Source organism: Chelonia mydas, chromosome 9 (assembly GCF_015237465.2).
Source record: "Chelonia mydas isolate rCheMyd1 chromosome 9, rCheMyd1.pri.v2, whole genome shotgun sequence".
NCBI classification, from domain to species: domain Eukaryota; kingdom Metazoa; phylum Chordata; order Testudines; family Cheloniidae; genus Chelonia; species Chelonia mydas.
The window spans coordinates 73,111,670-73,133,305 of record NC_057855.1 but is presented as its reverse complement, the minus strand read 5'-3'; the positions used below and the strand labels follow the sequence as shown (position 1 = coordinate 73,133,305).

The 21,636-nt window shown below is 45.0% G+C and overlaps 1 protein-coding gene across 1 annotated transcript in view; it reads left to right on the top strand.

The window, feature by feature from the left end:
• The window catches only part of LOC114019421 (connector enhancer of kinase suppressor of ras 2), a 456,264-nt gene that overhangs the window by 208,300 nt on the left and 226,328 nt on the right, over positions 1–21,636 (top strand). The window contains exon 9 of the mRNA XM_043522361.1: positions 15,715–15,783. Within this exon, the coding sequence (XP_043378296.1) occupies positions 15,715–15,783 (69 nt within the window). The remainder of the gene's footprint in view (positions 1–15,714; positions 15,784–21,636) is intronic.

The window sequence follows — 21,636 nt, the reverse complement described above, 5'->3', positions numbered from 1 at the left end:
GTTTTGAAGACAGACAGGTGTTTCCCCATACTTGGTTAAGTCTGTCTTCTTCCTATCTGAATTCTAATTAGGCTGAAGCATAGGTGAGAAAATTACTCATTTCTTACTTCTTCACTGGGACTTTAGATCCTGCTTAAATGTTCAAGACCACTTTGATTCCTCATTTAGAGCTTATTGCATCATCCAGTGCTTATACTCCTTTTTTCAGTGAGTTGTATCTGTGTTGGCCCCCAAGAAACTGAGGACACAGAACTTCTCTTTTCAGTTGCTTGTGTTCTGACCAGACTATCACAGGTTGGTTTTTATAGGTATTATATTTTGTGAGTCGTTTCTCTGAGTCTTTAGATATTGTGATACAGCATGGCCAGAGGGCAGCAGGAGAGTTGTTTTGTTTTGTTTTGTTTTTTGAAGCAGAAAAGAATTTTATTTGTGTAACACTTACAAGAATCACCAAAAAGGATAAAGCAAAACTATGCAACAAAACAAAAGCAAACACAAGGTATAACACAGCAGCCTTCAGGAGGGAGAAGTGTTCAGGCTAGCCTGGGCCCAGAGCGGGGGCTTCCTCGACACTCGTGGTCTTCCACCCTCCTGAGTTACCTGGTGGCCTAGAGCGGGGGGGCTTCCTCGACACTCATGGTCTTCCACTCCCTCGAGTTACCTAGTGCCACGCCCACTGTCACCGATTATTCCTCTCTTGAGAGTGCCCAACGAGATGGGCACGGCTGCGGGGTGACGGTTTAGGGGTGTGGGGGGACCTACACCCACGTGTGATAGGATCCTTCCTAGGTGACAGTGATGATGGTATCCACAGCGGCAATGGCTGGGGCTGGGGTCTCTCGCTCTTCCCCTCAATCAAAGGGTCAGATGGAGGGAACCGGACGGGGTCACCGAGCAGAGAACCTCGGACAGCGCCCACCGCTCCTCGAAGGCGTCAAGGGAGTCAGTGGACGCCGCCCAGAGGAACTCCGCCAGGATACGTGAATGTACTGAGGATTGGAAAACAGCCCTACAATCGCAGGACACGTCATTAGCCAACCTCCCCTCTCTGGTTTTATAAATGGCTGTTTTAGCTAGGGCTAGGAGGAGGTTAACCAGGAGATCTCGCGATTTTGTGGGGCCACGGATGGGGAGTGTGTAGATAAAAAGGTGAGGGGAAAAGTGTAGCCAAAAGCGTAATAAAATATTCGTGAGGAGCCGGAAAAGGGGCTGCAGCCTGGCATACTCTATATATACGTGCGCCAGGGTTTCCCTCACGTTGCAAAAAGGGCAAGTTTCTGGGATGGGGGTGAACCGCGTCAAAAACACGCCCGTGCTCACAGTTCTGTGAAGGAGCTGCCAACTAATGTCCCCGACGGGCCTCGGGACCAAGGTGGAATACAGGCTGGCCCACCGGGGTTGCTCACCCTCTAAAGGTGGCAGGAGGTCCCGCCACTTTGTATCGGGGCGGGACACCAGGGTGTGGGCGTGAAGGGTGTGAAGTGTGAGTGTGTATAGATATTTCCGTGGCGCGATTTGGAAGCTGACCGGCTGCAGTTCATGCAGCCGGCTCGCAGTGAAAGGGTGAGGGGTTTGTTGGGATCTACGGGGTAGGGGCCCAATTGAAAGGTCCAGCGGGCCTGGGTTAGAGGGTGGGCGGGGTGCGCCCTCGCACAGGGCTCGGTTGAGATAAGCCCGAGCAGCGGGCGTCAAGGCGGCCTTCACCTCCTGAAGTACGCGCCGGGGGTTATGAGGTCTGGAGAGCCCCATGCACCGAGCAAGCATCAGGGGATCCAGCCAGTCTCCCCAGTCGTAGTCCAGGAGGTCTCCGACTCTCATGACTTTCGCCAGGACCAAACTCTGGCGCACCGAGCGGGACTCCGCCACCTGCACATGGAGCTGGGGGTTGTGTAGCAGGGGCTCCGCGAGGAGATCTGCTCCCACGGCGGCCACCACGGACCTGGTAGTTGAAAACAGTTTCCAGGTCCGGAGGAGGTCCTGGTAGAAGACCAGCAGCCCGGAGAGGTCTCGCAGAAAACCTCTCGGACAGAGGTAAAAGAGCTGCCGGTCGTATCGGAGCCCTTGGAAGCGGTGCAGGAAGGCATGCGCCAGTATGCACCACGTCGAACTACCTGCATTATAAAGGAGCCTCTGCAGGGCCTGGAGGCGGAAGACACGGACCTGAGTGTGTAGACACTTCAGGCCCTGCCCTCCGTCCTTCAGGGGTAGATGAAGAACCCCAACAGGGGCCCAGTGCATTCCTGACCAAAAGAACTCTAGAATCGATGTCCGGAGGTTGGTCAGGAAACCCGGGGCCGGGACCAGGGTGTTGAGCCGGTACCAGAGCTTGGACAGGACTAGTTGGTCAAGCACCAGTGCTCTCCCTCGGAGGGAGAGACATCGGAGTAGCCTCGTCCGTTTCCGGAGCCGCTCTATCACCCCGCCTTCTAAATTTTTCCAGTTCTCCGGCGGAGAAGGGTGCGTGGCAGAAAGGTAAACGCCTAGGTAGAGCAGTGGACCCACACTCCACCGAATGGTCTGAAGCGCGGGTGGGAGGGAGCTCACCCGCCGCCAGTCCCCCACCGCCAAGCCAGAGCTCTTGACCCAGTTGACTCGGGCAGAGGAGGCTGTCGAATAGATGGCCTGGCAAGCCTCCACCCGCGCCAAGTCGCCCGAGTCCTGGACCACGAGGAGCACGTCATCGGCGTACGCCAAAAGGACCAGCCACAGCTCCGGCTCCCGTAGCACCAACCCTGTCAACCTCCTTCGGAGGAGACAGAGGAAGGGCTCGATCGCCAGAGCGTACAGCTGGCCCAAGAGGGGGCACCCTTGCCGTACTCCTCACCCGAAGCTGAGCAGTTCGGTCAGGGTCCTGTTGAGCCTAACCAGACACTCCGTGGAAGCGTACAGCACCCGGAGAAAACTCACAAACTGAGGTCCGAATCCAAACGCCTGCAGAGTGCCCAGGAGGTACCCATGGTCCACTCTATCGAACGCCTTCTCCTGATCAAGAGACAGGAGGGCGAACGGCAGACCGTCTCTACGCCCGAGTTCCAAAAGATCTCGGACTAGAAATAGATTGTCAAAAATGCTGCGGCCTGGGTCAGTATAGGTCTGGTCTGGATGGATCACGTCCGCCATCACAGACCCTAGCCGCAGCGAGATTGCTTTCGCTACGATTTTGTAGTCTGTGCTAAGGAGCGAGACGGGACGCCAATTTCGTAAATTGCGGAGGTCCCCCTTCTTCGGCAACAAGGCGAGCACTGCTCGCCTGCACGAAAGAGGGAGGACCCCGCCCTGCAAAGACTCGGCCCAGACAGTGGCTAGGTCTGGGCCAAGGATGTCCCAGAACGCACGGTAGAACTCCACGGTCGGCCCGTCCATGCTCGGAGATTTATTGGTGGGCATGCGACGGAGGGCTTCCGAGAACTCGGCCAGGGTGAGAGGCAGCTCTAGTCGGTCTGTTGCCCACACTGACCGTGGGGCGTTCCTCCCAGAGCACCCTGCAAGCGCCAGGATCGGTAGGATCCGGGGAGAAAAGGCTTGTGTAGAAGTCACGGGCCCTCCCACACATCTCCTCTGGATCCGTGAGGGGGGTGCTGTCTTTTGCTAGAAGGCAGGTGACGTGTTTCTTGGCCCCCCTCGTTTTCTCCAGGGCGTAGAAGAAACGGGAGCCGCGATCCATCTCCCAAAGGAGGCGGATGCGGGATCGAACAAAGGCACCTCGGGCCCGATGGTCCTCCAGGGCCCGGAGCTCCTCCCGCTTCTCCCGGCACGCTCCACAGAGGAACGGGTCCTCGGGGCTGGCGGCCAGACGCCTCTCCATCTCTAAGACCTCCCGTTCCAGTTGCTCTATCGTTGCATTTCTCCGTCGGCTGGTGCCCCGGGTGTAGTCACGGCAGAAGAGCTTGGCACGCACCTTCCCTAGATCCCACCATCGCCGCGCCGAGGGAAAGGCGCGCCGCTGCTCTCGTCAGGCCAGCCAAAACTCCCGGAAGGACGTCACGAAGCCCTCATCCTCCAACAGGCTGTTGTTAAAATGCCAATAGGCCGGGCCCGGCCTCTCTGCGCGGAGGGAGGCTGTTATGGTGGTTAGATGATGGTCGGAAAATGGGGCCGGCCGAATGTTGGAGGAGTGGGCTTGTGAAAGATGGAAACGGGATAAATAAATACGGTCCAGCCGAGAGTGGTGTGACCGATGGGCCTCCACCCGGACAAAGGTGAACGTGGAAGTGTCATCTGGGTGATGATCACGCCAGACGTCCACTAGGGAGTGATGTTCGACTATTCCTCAGAGAATGTTCACAGCGGCCGGGCTCAGCTTGGCCCCTGAGCGGCCCTGTTCCTCGAGGGTGGTGTTAAAGTCCCTTCCCAGGACTAAGCACTCGTGAGAATCTAGGGTGCTGAGAAAGTCGGACACCCGCTGATAGAATTGCGGCCGCTTCGGGCTCGTTGTCGGGGCATAGATGTTAACGAGGTTGACCACGAGCCCCTCCATACGGACTCGGAGATGCAGCAGGTGGCCCGGCACGGCCTCAGTGACCCCTAGCACCTCGGGCCGTAGGTTGGGGGAGAACAGGGTCGCCACTCCAGCTTGTCGAATTGTGAAGTGGCTGAAGTAGACCCCGTCCCCCCACTCCAGCCGCCAGCTGTCCTCAGCGGTCGGATCCATATGGGTCTCCTGCAGGAAAACCACAGAGTACCCCCCTTCCCGAAGGTAAGAGAGCACCTGGGACCTGCGGAGAGCCATCCTACAGCCCCTGGTATTCAAAGTTGCAATAATGAGAGGCGTCATGCGGAGGGCTGGGGGGGGTGGGGGTTCCTTGTTGGCGGGGGTGTTTGCAGCCCCCGGCGGGTCACGCAGCAATCCGTGACCCATCCCGTAAGTGAGTAGATCGTCACGGAAGCTGTGGGCTCGCCCGTAGGCTGCAGCACCGTGCCTTCCTTTCCCTTTACCCTCCTTTATAAGGGCCCTTGTGGCCTGGAGGATTTGATCAAAGTCCCCCCATAGCTGGAGAGCCAGCTGTACCCTGTTGCGGGAGCCACGGATGTCTTCTAAAAACTCTCGCAATGCTTTTCGCAGCTCATGGGGGGGTGGGGTTGCGATTTCTGGGTTATTCCCTGGTGGGGCTCTTGGTGCAGCCTCGTGGTCCGCTGAGGCGGGCAGGCAGGGTGCAGACCACCGACGGTGCGTCTGACAGACTAAAGTTATTAGGTCCGTCTCAAGCCTTGGGATAGAAGAGGATGGCGGAGGGAAAATTGCAGCTCCTAATAGGTCGCGGCAGGAAAATGCAAAGGCTGCTCCTTGGGGGGAATCTGCAAAAAACGGGAAAGAAATAACCCCAGGGGCGGCAATAGCATTGCAGGAGGAGGTGGATTGGGCAGGGACAGGGGTGGGGGTGGGGACGGGGGCAGAGGCGAGGCTCTGGGGTTCGGGAGGCAAGCAACTGAGAGGTGGTGCCTCCCGAACAGATTCGAGGGTTAAGGGGGTGGGGAGGAGGCTCCCAGTGATGCTAGGCGCAGGCTCTGTGGTGGATTTGGCAGCCATGGCATCAGGTGGTGGACCACCTTCTGCAGGGTGCTCTCCCGGGAAGGCGGTTAGGGGGAGGGAGCATGGGGAAAGGGGGACTGGGGTAAGGTTGCCCAGATCGAGGCCAGCCAGCAGTAGGTCATTCTCTCCCTGGGTGACCGGGGTCAAACCTAGGGCCTCGATCTCCTCAGACATGGAGGAGAGGTCGTCTTCTGCCACCCCGGGGATCTCCCCTCTGGCGCCTGCTACGACGGTCGCTTCGGGGTTCGCGGGGGGTTCGGGTGATATTCGGGCAGAAGGGGCTTCCTCAGGGGTCTCGGAGGGGAGGGTCTCCCGTGGGGGGGAGATTCTACCTTCCAGTGCTATTTTGTCTTCCACTCCCAACACCGGCGGATGGATCTCACTCGTGGGCATAGCGGAAGGCTCCGTGTCAGTGCCTCCCTTCCTGGTCTTCCGGGGGGCCTCCGAGTCGGATGGGTGCAGCGGAGCTCGAGCCTTCCGCTTGCCTCGCTTTCCCTGGACTAGGGTCCAGCCCCCCATATCATCGTCTGGGGGCTGGTTAGCAGGGGTCGTGTCGGGGGACAGAGGCGATGGTTCAGGGGCTCGGGGGGGTAACGGTGAGGCAGCATGGGGGGGGCAATTCTCCTTGGGGCGGGCCCTCTCCTATGCCCGGTAATATCTTTGCTGCACCCTCCTCCATAGGCTCTGCTGGATTGTTAACAGCAAGGGCGGGGCTCCCTCGCTCGTCTGGGTGTTGCAGAAGAGGTATCTCTTGGGCCCGGGCAGGAGCAGAGGTGGATCGAGCAGGAGGAGAGGTGGTTTCAGATGTCGGGCGGCCAGATGTGAAATATCTTGGTTTATTATCTAATGCTTACCATCCAAGTCCAAAATGATGGGAGAAAATCTCTGATACGTGCTGCTGCTTCATCTTCAAGTGAGGCACATCCTTTAAGAAAGAGAAGTTTAGGAGCAAACTAACCTTTGTATAAAGCACATTGCTGTCTCTTGGGGAATTGCAGCTTAAAGTGCAGGCTTTTGCAAAGCGATGCCAACAAGCTTTCACTGTCTTCATTAGCTTTTAATGTTTTGGGAGACAAATCCATGAGGAAGATGGAGGTAGATGTAAAAGAAGCACAAAGATGGAGATTTCACACTTAAGGGAGATTTTTGGGGGGTGTTATTTTTCAGCATAGAAATAAAAGGAACATTTTCACTGGAAATGTATCTAGTTCACAACAGTTGTTTCTGTATTTTTATGTAAAACCACGTTAATGTGCATCCCATTGTACAGTCAAGAAATTAATAGCATCAGGCCAACTTCAGTCTTCCTTGGATGGTTCATAAAACATTTAGGAAGTATTTTTAAATTTTTTAGGAGGAACATGTATAGCTAGCTATGCAGAAATGACACAGTTGCACTTTTTAGTACAGAAGGTCAAAATGATCTTTTTATTTTCAGTAAACATTATATTTAATAATATGACTATCAACCGTCTAAGGGAGAAGAATTATTTACAGCAAGGTGCTTGATTGAGGTGTGAAAAGCTGAAAGAATTCGTAATACTTTGAGTAATGAAGTAAGAAGGCTGAAGGTTGCTATCACAGTCATTTTGAAAAATAATTCGGTAACCTCTCTGAACATAGGAATGCAGGGTAAATGAGGAATTAGTGTGCAAGAGTTTTCTACGCCTGCTGTTTTCATTCTGCTTGATGAACAAGAATTCTTGTGATTGAATTAGAACACACCCTTCTTTCCTTCCCCTGAAGTTTCCCCCTTCTGTGTCCTTGAAGATCCCCTTTTCAAAACCCCTAAAGATTCTGATTCCCTCTCTTTCTCCTCTTAGTCCCATGAGCTCCTCCTTTTTCTTCCCTGCCTTTCTAAAGTCTAGTTCACCTCTGTGTGCCCACAGAAGGGGAAAGAGACTGGTGTGCAAGAACAGAAGATGGACACGGAAGTTGGGTGGGTCAGAGGGGAATTCATAGGAAAGACACAACTGCGTTGGAGACACAGAAGAAGGAGTTATAGTGATAAGATCATTAGAGTACTTAACTTCATGCACATACCATGGGGAATACAGTTATGTTTTCTTTAGTTTAAAATATAGTGTAATACGGTGTAATGAACTAAAGTGGTTAATGGGCTTTATTTGGGAGTGCAGGAGGTATTGGAGGACATGAGCACCTGGGCATGGAAAGAGAATGGACAGCAGTGCAATGGAGGAGTTGAATAGAGGAAAAGCAAGGGATGGGGCAGAGATGGAGTGAGGATAGTGAGGGAAGGGTGTGAGCAGGGTGAAGGAAAGTGAGAGGCAGATGGAGAATAAGGGAAGTAGGAATTGGGAGAGAAAGAAAAGGAAGTTGTGAAAGAGGCACTTGTTTGAGTCCAAGAAGAGAACAGCCAAGAACAGATCTATTCTGATGTTAGGAGGCTGATGTCAATATCAAAAGGTTGATTCCTGCCTCTGATCAGCCTACAATGTCTGCCTCCATTGCTCACTTTCAAAAAAGCACCTTTGTGTTTCTCCCACACTGGCGCTCACCTTTGGAAGAAGTTCCCCATAATCATCCACAAAACTAATTCACTATCCTCCTTCAAAACTCTCCTTTGCCATGAGGCCTACAAAATGCTTGACAATAGGTAGGTAGGCTGTTGGTGTGCGGAGTCCACCGCCTAGCATACTGCCCAGTATTGTTTCAGTGTTCTCTTGTACTCTCCTGTTGTTTGTCTGTATCCATTTGTTGTCTCTTGTCATCTACTTAGGCTGTAAATTCTTTGGGGCAGGGGGAAAAGGAGTACTTGTGGCACCTTAGAGACTAAAAAATTTATTTGAGCATAAGCTTTCGTGAGCTACAGCTCACTTCATCGGATGCATTCAGTGGAAAATACAGTGGGGAGATTTATATACATAGAGAACATGAAACAATGGGTGTTACCATACAGACTGTAACCAGAGTGATCACTTAAGGTGAGCTATTACTAGCAGGAGAGTGGGGGGGGGAAACCTTTTGTAGTGATAATCAAGGTGGGCCATTTCCAGCAGTTGACAAGAACATCTGAGGAACAGTGGGAAGTGGGAGGGGGGGATAAACATGGGGAAATAGTTTTACTTTGTGCAATGACCCATCCACTCCCAGTCTCTATTCAAGCCTAAGTTAATTGTATCCAGTTTGCAAATTAATTCCAATTCAGCAGTCTCTCGTTGGAGTCTGTTTTTGAAGTTTTTTTGTTGAAGAATTGCCACTCTTAGATCTGTAATCGAGTGACCAGAGAGATTGAAGTGCTCTCCAACTGGTTTTTGAATGTTATAATCCTTGACGTCTGATTTGTGTCCATTTATTCTTTTACAGAGAGACTGTCCAGTTTGGCCAATGTACATGGCAGAGGGGCATTGCTGGCACATGATGGCATATATCACATTGATAGATGTGCAGGTGAACGAGCCTCTGATAGTGTGGCTGATGTGATTAGGCCCTATGATGGTGTCCCCTGAATAGGTATGTGGGACACAGTTGGCAATGGGCTTTGTTGCAAGGATAGGTTCCTGGGTTAGTGGTTCTGTTGTATGGTGTGTGGTTGCTGGTGAGTATTTGCTTCAGGTTGGGGGGCTGTCTGTAAGCAAGGACTGGCCTGTCTCCCAAGATCTGTGAGAGTGATGAGTCGTCCTTCAGGATAGGTTGTAGATCCTTGATGGTGCATTGGAGAGGTTTTAGTTGGGGGCTGAAGGTGATAGCTAGTGTCGTTCTGTTATTTTCTTTGTTGGGCCTGTCCTGTAGTAGGTGACTTCTGGGTACTCTTCTGGCTCTGTCAATCTGTTTCTTCACTTGAGCAGGTGGGTATTGTAGTTGTAAGAATGCTTGATAGAGATCTTGTAGGTGTTTGCCTCTGTCTGAGGGGTTGGAGCAAATGCAGGGACTATCTTTTTGTTCTGTGCTTGTACTGCGCCTCACACAATAGAGTCCTGGTCCAGGCCTAGGCTCCTAGGCACTATGGTAATACAAATAATACCTAATAATTATGCTGAAATCAAAACAAACACAAGCTATGCAGGGTTTTCTTGGCCATAATATAGACCGTTAAGCTTATCCCAGGCCCAACTTGCTTTTCATCATGGAAAAGGCAGAATAAACAGACTTTGTATAAGAGAACTATGTGAGGTTTTGGGGGATATAATACATACCCCAGTGTGTAAACAGAGCCTGGGTTAACTCAGCAGTCCTCTGCAGCCACTTCTGCATCCCCTGTTATGAAATGGGGGCTATGATACCTCTGTGCTATCTATATAGAGGATTAGTGGACATTTGGATATACATAATCATGTACGTAGCAGCCCTTCATGGAACTCCTGTGAAATACCTCTCCTCACTGGCCATTGCAACTGGAATGAAACTCAATTCCATTGTGTACAGTGGCTGTGGATTTCCCCTGCAAGCCTGCTGTTCAGCCACCTGCTCCCAATGTAGCCCTTATTATGATGGATGAATTTTCAACCTATGTGCCTAACACATCTGTGAGCTAGCACTCGTAAGCCCTAGCAATGCAGCCAAGGTGGATAAGTGGAGAAATAGGACTGTTCCTAGTGCTGTTCAGCTGAAATCATCAGACTTCTCATTTCTGTAGTTTGGGCCATGGCCTGTAATAGTGTATACTTCTAATGTGGCAAATGTCCTAATTCACATAAAATATTTGATATTTCTCCTATTGCTCTGATGCAGTTCCTTTCTCTGATTTATTTTCAGTTAATTCAGTGCATCTGTATGTATTGTTTCACTGTTGTTTCAATATGATCATTCAAGTCAGTGGTTTCTAGTCAAGTATTGTACTGAATTTAAAAAAATCCCTCGTTAGTTAAAATGCCTCAGTGATCCTGTTCTTCTTTCATGTCTCTTTATTCTTTATGACTTGGTGTTTGGTTTGTGAAGCTTGGCTCAGAATTTTTTTTTTTAAGAGTCTGCCTTTCCGAGTTTAAGCTGTGAACCAATTTTCTGTGTCTTCTGGTTTATGATAAACATAATAGCACTGAGATGGCTTCTCAAAGCATTTCCTGTTAGTGATATGCTGTTGGTGGCTGAATGTAGTGCACATTGTCTTTCATGTTCAGAAACTAACTTTGTAGTGAACTAAAAGAAATCATTTGTATATTTCCTTATTAAAGATTTTTTAACAAAAATATACTTTTGAAGGGGAAACGTGTTTCTGATTAAAACAAGGCACAAGCTCTTTAAAAAGAAAAATTGTCAGTAGACCAAGTGAAAACCATAAATATTTTAGAGGCTAATTTCCAATTTGCAAACTGCTGTGTTGCTAGCATAAGGAAGCAGGACACCACTAAGAGTTAGTTCTTTATTTCTGCTAAAAAATGTTTCATGAAATAAAGCAATTTCAAAGACCTTTATTCCCAGCATTTCAGTAAATTGATTTATCATCCCTTTTGAAGGGATCATTGACCCCAAAGCCACAATTTAATTTTAAAAGATAATAAATAACTCAGCTTTTTCAAAGTCAGAAAAAGAACTTAAAAGGAACAAGAGCCAAATCTTAACTTTTACAGCTAATGTTAATTGAAATCTAACAAATTGGGAACAACAGTATTTCTGTCTCTTCCATATCCACCTCCTATTCATTGTGGGTGTAGCAATTTAATGCACAATGACTTTATGGTCTAGAAATGGAGATGAAATACCCTGTACCTGCAAATGTCCTAAAAGCACTTATGAGTGACCCAATAAGTAGACTAATAATACTGTTACCCATTTTGATTTGAGTAGTTAGCCAAAATCCAGGATCTAGCACAATGGTTCTCAGCCAGGGGTACGTGTACCTCTGCGGGCATGCAGAGATCTTCCAAAGGGTATTTTAACTCATTTAGATATTTGCCTTGTTTTACGACAGGCTACATAAAAAGCACCAGCGAAGTCAGTACAAGCTAAAATTTCATACAGACAATGACTTGGTTATGCTGCTCTATATCAGCATGTGGCCCATCAGGGTAATCCACTGGCGGACCACGAGACAGTTTGTTTACATTAACCGTCCGCAGGCACGGCTGCCCACAGTTTCCAGTGGCCACGATTCGCCGTTCCTGGCCAATGGGAGCTGTGGGAAGCAGCGCGGGCCGCAGGGATGTGCGGGCCACAGGGACATGCAAAAGCTCTCTCGCCTAGCAATTTGTTAGGGTCATGCTTCCCAGGGCTTCTCTGGCTGCATCTCAGGCTTTGCTCCTGTCTGTGTGCTTTCGTGGTGCTTCTGCCTCTTTTCTCTCATACTCACAGCTTCAGTCAAATCAGTCCTCTGTTCTTGCTTTTACATTCAGTCCACAGTAAAACCCTTCCATCCATACAGTTCAGATTCCTGAGCGGCCTTGCATACCGTCTGTGTTTTGGGTGGTGGCTCTTATTGTTTCAGCTATCTTTAAACAAAGTGTAATTTAATTATTTTCTTGGGCTTGTCTTCACTACCGGTTTAAGTTGACCTAAGTTACACTACTCAAGCTACATGAATAATGTAGCTGGAGTCAACGTAGCTTAGGTCAACCTACCCCAGTGTCTTCACTGCACTGTGTCAAGGGGAGACGCTCTCTGGTCGACTTCCCTTACTCTTTTTGGAGAGGTGGAGTACCAGGGTCGACCGGAGAGTGCTCTGCCGTTGATTTAGTGGGCCTTCACTAGACCTGCTTAATTGACCCCTGCTTCATCGATTGCAGCAGTGTCAATCTCCCTGTAGTGAAGAACAGCCACTCGTTTTGCCTGAATGGCAGGTGCCTGTTGTATCCACCAGCTCTAGCAAGTTTTTTCCAAACCCTCAACATAACAAGATATAGAAACTGGGATAGTTGAGTACTCCAAGTAATTACTAGATAATGCCTGCCTAGAGATGGATTACATTTTGCCTCAGCATTCAGAAAGTGGGAAGACTGGTTGCCCAGCAGTTAGTGCAGTAAGAAATCATGGTATTCTCTCCTTGGCTGCTATCAACTTGGTATACAAGTTTTTGGTCAAATTTGCTTACAGCCGTTTTCTGTCACCCTTATTAACTCATTGAGTGGCTTCTCATTCCTTTAGTAGTCCCACTGAAACCAGTGCAACTACACGCCGAATAAGCTACTGCCCAGTGTAAGATGCAGAATAAACTCTCTTTCCATTCCACATTTGTAAAATAGAAATATTTACCTACATCTCTCTCCAGGATGTTGTGACCTTAATCCAATAATACTATAAAGTGTTTTAGATCTGAAATATTATATACTAGTGAAAAACAGAAGTCTTAATAAAAACCATAAACTTGTTCTGTCAATATTTTAACAGTGGGCTCCCATAAATATATCCTCTTTTAGTTTGTCTTTAACCTTGTTTAGCCAGCTGTGCATGTGGCTGCAGAGAGGAAGTGTGAAGGACTGGGATATTAATTCATTTGTCTTCCTACTTAAATCATTTTCTTATAACTACAACCAAAAAAGGAAGTACACCATATGACAATCCCTTATTAAGTACACTTCCCTTAAATGATTATTCTTCACTCCTGAAAATTATATCAAGTGTTTTATCAAAAATAACCGTCATAATAATTGCTCATGCCTGTAACTCCCTTGACTGATGAATGGAAATGCCTTTTGTTTATTCACAATAAAAATATAGATTTGATCAGCTTTCGCCACACCCTGCAGTAACACTGAAAAGGTGGCTATAGACAGCAATTTTTTAATCCATGTGCTGAATATGTCACTTAAACCATACAATGTCTACCTTAGTTAGGATGTTTAGTTCACAAGAATTTTACTGAGAAAGCCTGTTATGCCTTCTGGTGACATTAGATCAAAGGCCAGCTTTCTCAGGGAGAAAGGATTGGGATTTCAGTGATGTTTGAAACTCTGTATAAATTATGGATTTTCACATTTTCTGAACTCTTGGCTGCTATTTACCATTACTCTCACTGAGGTCCAAGAGCATGTGACTGTCAACACCTGAAGCATGCAATGGTAAGGAGGGTATGGTAAAATAGGGCAATTTTAAATTGTTGAATGCCAATTAATTTTATTTTAAAAATACTGAAAATTTAGCAAAGCAAGGAATGGTAAGCCAGCTCTTACTAATTGTTTCTCTAACTGCCAACTCAGGGGTGTAACTCCTAGTATTTTAGTGATGGGTTCTTTTCTGTTCCTGTTCCACCTCATGGGACATCATGATTGAGATCAAGAAAAATAATTACAGTTAACAGCCATGGCTATTTTAGTATTAAAGAAAGAAAAAGAAAACTTTAAAAAAAACACAACACAAATGGCAAACTGGTTACTTCCATTACAATGTCTTCTGTACATCTCTCTGTGCAGAGCTTTTTAACAGGGTTTATACTTCTGAGAGTGGGCCTGCATTTCCTGGGGCACTTTTCTTTTGTTAAATGGAGACCAAGGTCTTATTTCCCAAAATTATTGGGAAGCCAGTCTTAGTCTGTCCCTTAGATAACTTAAAATATTTATGAATGGGCAAAATACTTTTGTTTAAGGAAAGGTGGCTCTTGTTAGTTATTAACAAGAACAACCAGACAGTTTATAATTAGGCAAAGCTATTTAATTAAATTCTGTGAAATGGAAGAAAGTATCTAAATCAGTAACTTGGAAGAAGCCATTTGCCATTTAAGGAGCTGTCTTAAAACAGACCAATTAAGGAAATTAAGAATTTTTAATCAAATTAGTTAATTTACCAATATTTAACTTTCTATCATCTCTCCAAGAATACATGCTCTAATCATTTGGTGATTAACAGGAGATTAACATATTTTAAGTTAATTTTATTTCAATATTCCCATAAAATTATTACAAGAGCTTTTAAATCTAATCTTTAAACATTTTACTGTTTACATAGGAATGATATTAGGAGCTCTATTAGGAATTGTGTGTTTATAGAACGTCTTTGCAAGTATGCGTTTCATAAAGGTATTTGCCATTTCAACATTTAAGAAATAAAAGGTTTAAAACATTTCCAACTACACGTGTCCTCTGCACTTTTCTGAATGAAGTTTTTAGAGTTATTATACGTTATTATTTCAACAAGGATATTCCTAGTGTTTTTTAGTAGGTTTACTGAGAAGTTTTTCTGGGAAAGTGAAAAAAGTTCACTTTACTTCTAGATTTACTGCTCTGATAACACAACACTACATTCCTTTTCATAATCAGGGCTCTTCTGAAAATAGCCCATCCCACCTCTTTGTTTTAATTTATGTATTTAATTCAGAAGATCTGGGTCACAACATGCTGGTTTTCTTTGTAGTTTTAGTGTAGTTTTAATGGTAGAATTAATCTTGTTTCTGTTTTAGGGCCTGATTCAGTAAAGCACTTACATGGGTGCTCAAGTCCCTCATTATTTCTCAGAGGACTGAGGCACATACTTAGAACTCACTGGAGTCCCAGTGCTCTGTCCAATCCAGAGCCTGAGTCTATATTTGCTTTATTGTAAACTGCTGGGTTACATTGAAATAAAGATTATGGTCCAGCCCAAAGCAACCAAAGTTATGACAATTAAGGATATTTCATCTTGAAGGTCTAGACTGAAGTAGATGAACTGCTCTTAAATAAGTTTAAGAAAATCACCTATCAGGGCCATTATCCATCACTGAAGAACAGAGTCAAACGCTCGAAGGATACCTTTAATTTCAGATCACCCTTGTCAAATGAAAGGGGCAAATGTATTGATATTTCAGGTTTCATACTGGCTGCAAACCTAAAATTTCAGTGGATTGTTTATTTGGCTAGTTGCTTTGTTTTCTTGGCTATATTTCTGGTGCTCTCCCACATTTTTGGATAACTGTATTGATTTAACAACTCAAGACCTCAGCTGTACCTGCTGGTGCCTGGCACCTTCCATTCAGCTGTGTGCACTCGTACCCATACAGTTTGGGCTGCTTGACACCCTAATCTCATATTTGCAAGAACAGTAATACAACTGCAAGTTAAATTGCATGGGAGGTGGGCAATAGAGTGCACCAGGGCTCAGTGGAGAAGATGATCACTAGTGCAGGGATAGGGAATCTAAAGTACCCAGTCACAATACTAATATGTATACTGTGGTTGGGAAAGGTAACACAGCATCTTATAAATACAATTTACTATTGTTATTAGAATTGAGTTTCCTTGGGTAGGGCCTATTGTATTTTTTTCCCTACTAGTTCTTGGTCCTTCACAGTTGCCAAATTAACTGTTATCTCTTGGCTTTAGTCTCCTGCAGACCAGTGTAAGAAGATCCATGCAGGGGATGAGGTGATCCAGGTCAATCATCAAACTGTGGTGAGTACTTAGTAGATACTGCGGTGTGGGTTTGTTCTGTTCCCAATACTATGAAAAATATTCCACTTAGTGGTTAGCTTTGTGCAATCTAAATTATTTATGCATTTAAAAAAGTTGAAAAAGTAAAAGTTATCCAGAAAATATTAAAGCTGTGGTCTGATTGATTGATCAACTGCTCTTCTAGGTATTGAGATAAATTTGTATATTTCTGTATTTGCTGTATGCTGTCATATTATATAAGGAGATCCAGAAACATATTATCTATAAATATATTCATTGCAAAAACTCTAATTCTTACACTTTGGTTTTCATAATAAATAACCCACTAATTTAATACAACTTTTTAAAAATGGAGTTTAAATTGTTTATAATCTAGTATTTATACTCAAAATGCAGAAGTACTATAAAAGTGAGAAAGTGAATAATCTCTTCCACAGGAGCCAGTGACCAGCAGCTGGCTAAATAACTAACTCAAAAACATCTTCAAAACAAAGCTTTGATTATTCACTCAAGCAGAGAAAAGGGATAAAACACCAAAAGGCCTGGACACCAAGTTCTTACATAAACTTTAGTCTTTCTTTGCAAGTTTTGGGTGAATTCTACTGAGCTCAGACACCTTGCTCCTGGCTGGGAGAGTCAGAAAGCCCTTGTGGCATTCTTGGTCTATCAGAAACTCATCTCCAGCTACTGCTGCCCATTCAACCTCCATTCCTCCCTAAGTTGGCATATTAGGGTTTTAATATCCCCTTTGATCCTAGGTTTGGGCCTGGGAAGAATAAACCTTGCTAGCCTAGCTGGAGCCAGGCAGGTGGCTATTCCCCAATTAATAGCTTCTCCAGTGTTTCCTCAAGGAACCTTGATATCATGTGTGTTAGTACCTGATTTGTCATTGTTTCATATTTCTGTTTTTCCCTTTAACAATCTCCTTTGATTTAACTCCTTGCAGCCAGGCAGGATAATATTAAGCTGGTAATCTGGGGTGCATATGATATTTATAAAAATAGACATAACTCCTCATTCTTACCAGAGGTTAATTGAGTTAGTGCTGCAAATGGCTGCTGGAGTCAGACAACCATCTGCTCTAGGGTTTCCAAGGTTGGCAATTATATGGGTGTGGCCTAATATTGCCTAGTTAAATTAACTATTCCACCTCTGCCATTGACTTGCTGAATGACCCAGTGCAAGTCACTGCGCCTCTATGTTCCCCATTAGTAAAATAAAGATGCTATTTCTCCACCTTTGTAAAGTTTGTTGAGATCTACAGAATAAAAAGTGTTGAGTGTTATTTTTTATTATTAAAAAGTCATAAAATGACCCTGATGTCATGGTGACTCTAGGTCTCTGGATTGCCTTTACCTGGGCTTGACTACAGCACATACAGGATGTGTAATGGAGCAAAGTTAACATTGCTGTTGGTACCTTAACTTTTGCATTTCCTGAATTTTTGTGATTGTAACTGAGCAACCTTAACATTGCAGTAACTCAGTTGTATGTCTTTAGTTAAGTTCAATACATAGATTTCTAATTAGTTAGAACAGCTCATTCCAGTAAATGGGAAGCAGTCTCCAGAAATATCAAAGCCTTCTGTCAAGTACAGTTTGAACAGTTCAAGCTTAATTTTACTAATTAATTCACCATCCACATTTAGGGAAATTCACTAACCATAAATTGGTATAGTTTGGAGTGTTCTCCAGATATGGTATTTTCCTTCCTAATTGGTGGTTGTTACCCTTCATTAACAGATCTGTTTGAGCTTCAGCGTAATGATTTTTTGTGGTGTTTCCTCACTGTATTTCCCTACACAACCAGTCTTTTGTTCCAGTTTAATTTCTGTTCAAATAATCAAAATATGGGTAGCATCCAACTTCTGTTCCAGCCTGATAAGGGCCAAATATGGAGATTCTAGTAAGACCTCCCCATGCTGATTGTTAGTATAGCGTGTCATTCCAGAGACACTTGCCTTTGGAGTCTGTGCCACCAATGTCTCTTTTGATATCATGCTTTCTGCAGTTGCCCAAATTTGAATTTCCATGGGTGCCTATTACAAGAGAGGTGAAGTCAGTCTAAAGAACTAGTTTTGCACTGCTTTAAGTTACTTAATGTACTGGGAAAGGTTTAATCTTCTGTCTTTCATCACTTTACATTCCAATAATAGCTTAAAATTTTTAATAAGCAAATATATTTGGAACAACAAAACGCCACTAAAGATTTCAGTTCAACACCCTGCTGTCCAGGATAAGTTGTATTATATGGAGCAGTCACACACATCTGCCAGCAAGCATACATTGCCTTCCACATTGGTTTATATTTTAAAATACAAAAAAGTTCCAGTTTTACTGTAAAATAGATATTGAATCTGGAAAGGATGATCTCTCTCAGGGCTGATTATATTGCAGTGAGTGTTTAGCAGTGTGTATTGTTCAGTGTGTATTGTGCTTGTTTCCTGGATAATACAATGGGTCTCTGTTTTCTAATTCTTTAATGAATGCTATAGTTAATCATTTCATTCTTTCAATGGATACTAATAAACAAAAGGAATGATAATCAATGGAGTGATGTGAAATAATGTGCACAGCAAAATCTCAGTACAATTTATTTAGTAACTAAATATAGACAGCTAAAATCGTATTCTCTTACTCTGTGCTTCACTGATGTGGAATGGATGATAGTCTTAGGCCATCTCTAAACTAGGATCATTTTTGCTAAAACAGCACTGTAAGTCTGTGTCCATACTTGAGATTTTATTTTTATACTAACATATCCTACAGTTGCTAATACCAATGCCACTCTACTGCTGGGAGCAACATTAGATGTGCTAATGTAGACAAAGGAGCTAGTAGATGCTGGCATTTTAAGCACCAGGGGCCAGATCCTCAGATGGTGTATGTTGGCATAGTTCCATTTTCTTTGGAGGAGCCGATTTACACCAAGTGAGGACTTGTACCCATATCATGTAGACCTACCCTGGACAGTGTTAGACAATAAGATGACTGAAATGTTAATGGCTGTCTGGAGCCTTTTCTGCTCTAGTGCACCCGCTATGGAGTAGTAGCATTGTTAGCAACTATGGGAAATTTTAGCAAAAAAAACTTACTGGTCACTCTTAAACGTTTGACAGTATTTTCTGCTGCTGGATAACCAGTTCTGAGGAAAATGCACACCGGCCTAAATAGGATTCCATATTCCTCAAATAAATTTCTATGACTGAAACCAGATTATTTTGACTCAAATACTTCTCGTTACAGTCCTGAGCAAAAACCTCAAATCCCCTGTTTTAATCTGGTTTGGGATTTTCTCTGAATGGTTTAAAGCAGAGGAGAGGCTCATGGCAAAATTTGAATCTGTATTTCAAATGTCACAAAGTGTGAGGTGGTTTGGATGTGGGATTTTGGATTGGGTCATCTGTATGTAGTTTAAAGAAGCAACAGCTCAGCCCTAGCACTTCTCAAAACCCTGGGTTCTTCTGATGGTTCTGATTTTGGGGAGCAGCTTCCAGGTTCCTGCATTGGAGTAAGGCCAGATTAAGGCAGGGGTTTTAGGGACTGCAGCCCAGGTCCCCGGCTCAAGGGAGGCCCCACAAAAATAAATCACAGGCAGCAATCTCCAACTCTGGGCCACTAAAAGTCCCCAGCTGCAGGGGTGGTGCTTGTGGATCCGGGCAGCGCATGGAGACACACTGTCTCCCTCCCCTCAGGGGCCATAGAGACATGCTAGCAGTCATCCACTTCTGGGAGTAGCGTGGGGCCACAGCATGCAGGCAGCCTGCCTGAGCCCTGCTGCGCCGCTGGCTGGGAGCCACCTGTGGTAAGTGCCTCCTGGCCAGAGCCTGCATCTCACACCTCCTCCTTCACCCCAGCCACCTGCCCCAGATCATAATTCCCCTCCTAAACCCAAACTCCCTCCCAGACCCTGCACCTCCTCCTGCACCGCAGTCCCCTGCTCCAGCTCTCTCCTGCACCAAACTCCCTCCCAGGAAAATGACTTGTATACAGGGGCCCCACAAAATCTAATAGCACTGGGCCCACAGGAGAGTTCAATCAGGGCCGAATTGAGTTGCCTGTTCATGGATTTCCCAGTTGGCTGCAGCATAGGGATAACAACCATTGTTTCACTGCTTTGCTTTTTCTGATTGAGAAAGATAAATCTAGCTGAGCACTCTTGTACTGATCAGTGCTCCTCTCTCTCTCACTTGCTCTACATTATTTCTTCTTTTTGCAGCATTGGCTGCTGTCCCTGGTAGAATCAGGAAGAAGCACTGGCTATCACAGGATACATTTGGCTAGTGATGGGGCTGATCAGGAGAAGAGAACACCTGCTATGCAAACAAGGAGACGTAGGAGAAATTCTGGGATTGCCACATGTACAGGAGTACTAAACTGATGAGAGTACAGGGAGAAAAAAGAGATGATGGAAGGAAAAGACAGAGTTGGGCAGCAAGAGGTAGAGAAGAAAGTGTTAGGGAAAATGAAAGAAGACGAGAGCAGGAAATAAGAGACTGTGTTTTAAGGGATGTCCTTTATTTGGTGCTAGAGGAAGCATGAGTTGACTGTTTTTTTAAAGCTGCTAAGAAGTGTTTGGTCAGATGAAAAATGTTTCTAAGCAATTATTGTACAATATACTCATGTATGCATTCTGACACACGTGATTTTGTGCCAGGAATAAAACATTATAGAGTGCAGTAACTTAAACATGTGCTTTGTCATTTATATTTCAGATAATTCCTTTTTTATCTTTGAAACATGAATGGTCACCTTAATAGGCACGAAACCTCTGTTCATGTTTTTCTGGTGAGAAAAGGAAAGGGGGAGGCCTAGAGAAGAAGAGGATGGACGTGAAGAATAAGAGAATAGTACACATGAAAAAAAATGCGTATTAAAGCAGTTAATGTAAAATTAAGAGGAAAAAAAACAGTGGGGGCGAGAGATGAAAAAAATAGGAAACTTAAGGGAAAACAGAGGGAATAAAAAAAGAAATCCATAATAAGTGATGAGAAGAATGGAGTTACAGTTGACAAAATCCAGCTGTTTTAAACAGTTATAGAAAACATATCATAGAAGGGAAGAGAAAGAAAAGAAGACAGGCTTTTGTTTTCATTTTTTTTATTAGAGCTGATAGAATTATATTTTCTTGATTTCAATTTTGCAAAACAATAAATCTTTATACTTTGTGTGTATATTTATATGTAATTGGTTAATTACATTGTATTAAGAGTTTGTGAAGCATGCACCACTAACATTCCAGGCATTCTTTTTTTATATATTGTCACATATTTAGCTATTTAGGATCCTGAGAGTAGGTACTCTGATATGATGTAAAGTCTGCTGCATTAACTGTAATTGGAAACACAGAAAAAAGAACGAGGAGTACTTCTGGCACCTTAGAGACTAACAAATTTATTTGAGCATAAGCTTTCGTGGGCTAAAACCCACTTCATGCATCCAGTGAAGTGGGTTTTAGCCCACGAAAGCTTATGCTCAAATAAATTTGTTAGTCTCTAAGGTGCCACAAGTACTCCTCGTTCTTTTTGTTGGTACAGACTAACATGGCTACCACTCTGAAACCAGAGGAAAGAGAGATCTCTTTTTGCAATACCATCTGTGATTTATAGTGGATAGTTTTAGACCAACACCATATGTACTCCGAAGCAGACTTTTGTTTGGTACTAGGAATTGTCTGAGCCAGTTCTGAAGATCTGTAGTTGCATATGCAATTATCCATTTTTGTGTGCACAGTGGGTGTATGTGTGTTTTGCATACACATTTATAAACTGCTGAAACTGGGAGAAAAAAATCCACTTCAATAAACTTTCTGTTTTTACTTCTGTTGCATAAGAGTAATGAAGTTAGAATTTCC